This window comes from Lactuca sativa, chromosome 5 (genome assembly GCF_002870075.4).
Source record: "Lactuca sativa cultivar Salinas chromosome 5, Lsat_Salinas_v11, whole genome shotgun sequence".
NCBI lineage: Eukaryota > Viridiplantae > Streptophyta > Magnoliopsida > Asterales > Asteraceae > Lactuca > Lactuca sativa.
In genome coordinates this window covers 304,004,556-304,009,194 of record NC_056627.2, presented here as the reverse complement: position 1 = coordinate 304,009,194, position 4,639 = coordinate 304,004,556, and the positions used below count along the sequence as shown (strand labels likewise).

The 4,639-nt window shown below is 41.2% G+C and overlaps 1 protein-coding gene across 1 annotated transcript; it reads right to left on the bottom strand.

Annotated features, from left to right (window-relative positions):
- Positions 1-490: 490 nt before the first annotated feature.
- On the bottom strand, positions 491-2,698 carry LOC128126056 (ribosome biogenesis protein ERB1-like). Its single transcript, XM_052763781.1, has 2 exons — positions 2,500-2,698; positions 491-1,059 (listed from the first exon to the last, which is right to left on the bottom strand). Exons 1-2 carry the CDS (start codon positions 2,696-2,698, stop codon positions 491-493), a joined length of 768 nt encoding a protein of 255 aa, XP_052619741.1.
- Positions 2,699-4,639: the final 1,941 nt, after the last annotated feature.

The window sequence follows — 4,639 nt, the reverse complement described above, 5'->3', positions numbered from 1 at the left end:
CTCGAATTGCTCGAGCAATCTCATCAGCCAACTCCTCTCTAGTGATCGTGTTTGCCGCACGACCCCTTCCACGACCTCGACCTCGACCGCGGTGGGATCCAGAGCTACCATGGGCCGATTGTACAGGTATCGGTGCTGTAACAACACCTCGGCCTCTTCCTTTACCCCTTCCTCTTCCTTGGCCCCGTCCACGACTAGCATTCGGGTTCAGTGGGGTTTCTGGAACATCTCCTGGTGCTCTAACATAAGCTCCAATTGGGATGCGCTCTTCCTCCGGAGTGACCCTAGTGAACCTCCCAGATCTTCGTGAAGACATATCAACTACATATTTATGTTTATAACACAATAAGTATAACAAACATAAATTTTATTCCAAAAACTTCAAAAATAGGCATACGTCTTGTTCACATCAAGTCACTCAAGCCAACAACCAAGAGAAATAATAAAAAAAAAAAGAAACAAAAAAGACAAATCATTGCACTCCTACTTTCTAATTTTTAAAAACGATGTCATCATATTTCAATATTCTCTTTCCCTCCTTCAAGTACTTCCTTATCTTTTTAGCTTTTCGATCTCCGGGACCACTTTGAATGACCAACACCTCGGCCTGAGGTGGTTCTCTTCCAACCACCTTATCTAGTAATCCGTAAGTCGTGGCCTTGGCTTGTTTTGCCCAAGCCACAAACCCTTCCCACAACTTAGTGATAGTCAGTTTCCTTAGCTCTGACACCTCCTGTTCCAACCTTTGTATCTTGCGTTTACTTTTCATAGCAGCATCAACCCTTATTTGGTTCTCCTGTACGAGCCTTGACCTATGTTCATCTATCTCTTCAATCTTTCTTTTTAAACTGTGAATCTCGAGCTGTGCCTGTGGCATTTCATCTTTATAAAGTCGCTCCCAGTAGGTACCAGGACTAGTTGGCGTGTACTCCACATAAGGCATATGGAACGTTTCGTATCTTTGCTCCGCATGGTACTCCACGTGATTTCCCTCGGATTCCTCCTCGGGGTCTTCTTCGGGCTCCTCCTCAGGATCTTCTTCGGGCTCCTCCTCAGGATCTTTGTAACAACTCAAATTTTTCAAGCAAATTTTTATTTTTAAAACATAATTATTCCATTAAAAACAGGGCATAAATAGTATAATCATTCGGTCAATACAATTATTCAAACTCCCAAGATCATAAAACAATCTTCAGTGTGTATCGATCATGCCGGCGCCTTCCCACGGTCCTCGCTAGTACCTGAAATACATGCACGACAACTGTAAGCATAAATGCTTAGTGAGTTCCCCAATATACACTTACACACATACGCCTTTCCAGGCCCTGACCTTCCGGTCCTCATATCAACGCCTTCCGGCCCATACATAAATGCCTTCCGGCCCACATATCATACATAGCATACATAACAATTAACTTACCACATATAGCATACATATCACATAACATATCCGACCTTCCGGTCATACAGTCAAACCCTTCCGGGTACAGTATAGTGAGAAGACTCACCTCGTAAATGCTGAAACTAGCAACTCCTGAAATCACTCGTGCACAAACCAACGAGCTACAACCCTCCTATAACATTACATAACTCATTAGCACTCATATCATCTAAGTGTGACTATCCCTAAGAAGTCAGACTTAGGTCAACTCTGGTCAACGGTCAACTCGACTGGACTCGGCGAGTCCCATGGCGACTCGGCGAGTCTAGACGTCTTTCAACTTTCTGAGATTCCTTATCTGCTCGTCGAGTACCCTCCTCGACCCGACGAGTTACTCCTGGAAGAATCGCGGGGCCACCCCGACTCCACTCGCCGAGTCTGAAGAACAACTCGGCGAGTCCCAGTACATCTTCAAGCTACTCGCCGAGTCTGAAGAACAACTCGGCGAGTCCATGCCATGCAGACGAGTAACTGCTTCCTGAATCACGTATGGCCCCAAGGTATACAACCATGGGACCCTCTGGACATCTAAACATCTCATTACTGGGGGTAAAAGCGTTTGGGTAACAACATAATAACCCATCTAATCCCTAAATGGGTTTCATAAACCCTAAACTCATAGACACATCAAGATAACAGATTTTGGTCCGAGTATTACCTGAGAACGTTCCTTCTGTGTTCCCCAAACCTCAGAACTTGATCCTCCTTGATATTCCTTTGGCCAATTTCTTCTTCTTCTTGCCTAGCAAGTTCCTCCAAGTTCCAATAGCTTTCTCTCTTGCCCTAGACGTCCACAACAATTAGGATCCCTTTCAATCGATCAAAAGACTGCAAATGACGGCCTAAGAGGCGTTATATACGATTCAAACTGAACGGTTAGGGTTTCTGCTGCACAGCGTCGACTCGCCGAGTCCATGCCTGGACTCGTCGAGTCCCGTCGCGATCCCGCGACCAAGTCTGCGATCCTACTCGGCGAGTCTAGGCTCCAACTCGCCGAGTCCCCCTTTAAATCACCCCAAAAACATAATTTAATAATACCTGAGGTTCCGGGCTGTTACAATCTTCTTCGGGCTCCACCTCGGATTCCACATCCTCGTCTTCTTCATCCCGTTCAGAGAGGCTGAGTGGGGTCGTTGGTTCCAGATTGCCTTCCGAGTCAGAGAGCTCTGACTCGGCCTTCAACTTCTCGTGGGGAAGTAACCCACTAGTACCCTCAACTGACACCCCACCATCGACGATTGCCTTTCCATGATCCATAGTACCTACAAACGAGACGCATTCCAGATTAGGCGATGTACCGCTCCTCCCGTTTAAGCTTAGGCGTTTAAACAACGACTAATCTGCTTAAACCACGCTCTGATACCAACTTGTAACACCCCAAATTTCAAATATAAATATAACTTAACATAGTCCCAAAACTTCCAAAAATCAAGATTCAAATACTAAAGTAATTATTAATAATAATAGCGAAAGCAATTAGAAATTTAATTAAACACTTGGTGCGCCACGTCTTCCTCAAAACTTGTCGCCTTCTTCAAGTCTGAACCTTATCCTTTCCATTCCCGCTGCCACTTGCTACGTAATTTCCTGGGTTGCGTGCATTTAAAGATTCTAATGGGTAAGCCTAGGGCCTAGTGAGTTCGTGGTTTTCATGCATATTGACGTCAATAAAATAAAAATAATGCAACAATTTATCAATATAAATCTTTTCATTTCTTTCCACCCTTGGTGACACATTAGGGAACTACTGTCACTTTCAGGGAACGAGTCCCTCCGCCGGGCACAACAAATATGCTTACGTCTAGATAAACAGAGCGTAAGCTCTCCGCCGCGTACTAACACCTCGTACGACGACTAATAATAAGACCGTGTAAATACACCTGTTCCCTATATGTCACCCACCATTTTCACCCTTTTATATGAAATAATTCACAAAATTTCACACAAATATCCATAGCAATAACAACAGTAGCATATAATTGCAAATAATTTAGAATCAACTTTTCATGCAAACAACCACAAAATTCACACGAAACTCACCTTATTGGCTGTTAGGACTTAACCGGAGCTTGCCGCGCCACTCACACCCTACATTCCACCAACAAATATTTTCTAAGACTATAATCCTATCAAACATCCCATGCTTCCATTTTGGTTCAACCATCAACATCATTCGACCATCGTTAATTATGACACGCGTAATAACTCTTTTAGAAGATTATAATACTTCCCGTTAAAAATGCTCTAGAATAATAAATAATCAATAATTAAATAAGTGAGTGACGTTAAAATACTTGAAGGGATTATTTGTAATATCCGAAATTATTTTGAACTATATTATACCAAAGTGTAGGGCTAAAACCGAACTATGTTAAATCCTACAACTTCAAAAGAATTGGTAAGTTTATAAAACTCAGGGGTTCTATCTGAAAATTCCAGCTTCCTATATGATAGTGTAAAATAAATAGTTTTAAAAGTTGAGGGGCTAATACTGTATTTTCATATTTGAAAAGAAAATGGCATATACATCGATTTGCAAACAGGTAATAAAAAAAATGTACAGTTTGCTTCGCTGTAATCACAATTTTTTTTCTAACCACATGAAAAAGTAAACAAATTATCAATAATATTAAACTCTTTTTTATTTCTAAAAGCTACGGCACACGTTGACCCTCCATACCCGAACTAGCTTTCTTCCTCACCCGACACTCTTGTTTTCTTCCTTTTCTGCCATTTTTATTAAACTGGAAAGCTTTGAAAAATCTTGTAAAATTTAATTGTAAAATCACCATTAAGCATCTCCACTTCTTGTTATCAATAAAATTTAACAAATAAACTCACAATCATACAAATTTCAGGGTTCATTATACCAAAAGTTTCATTCCTAAGATTTTTATCAAATTGCTATTGGTTTGATCGAATTGAGACTGTAGGTTGAACCAAAATACGTTTACCATGCATATACATCAATCTAAGCTATTATATTAAGCTTAATTCGAATAATCATACCTTAATTTCTAAGAAAACTCTGAAATCCTTCACAACCTTCTACCTCCGATTTCTTCCTCGATTCTTCACCCTTTTTCGAAATTCCAATGGGGTTTCCAATTGATTTCTCAAGCTATATATATCACCTAAGTCTACAACTGGTGCAGCCCTTTCATTTGCTCAAATTTACAGCCCTAATGAAGATGACGG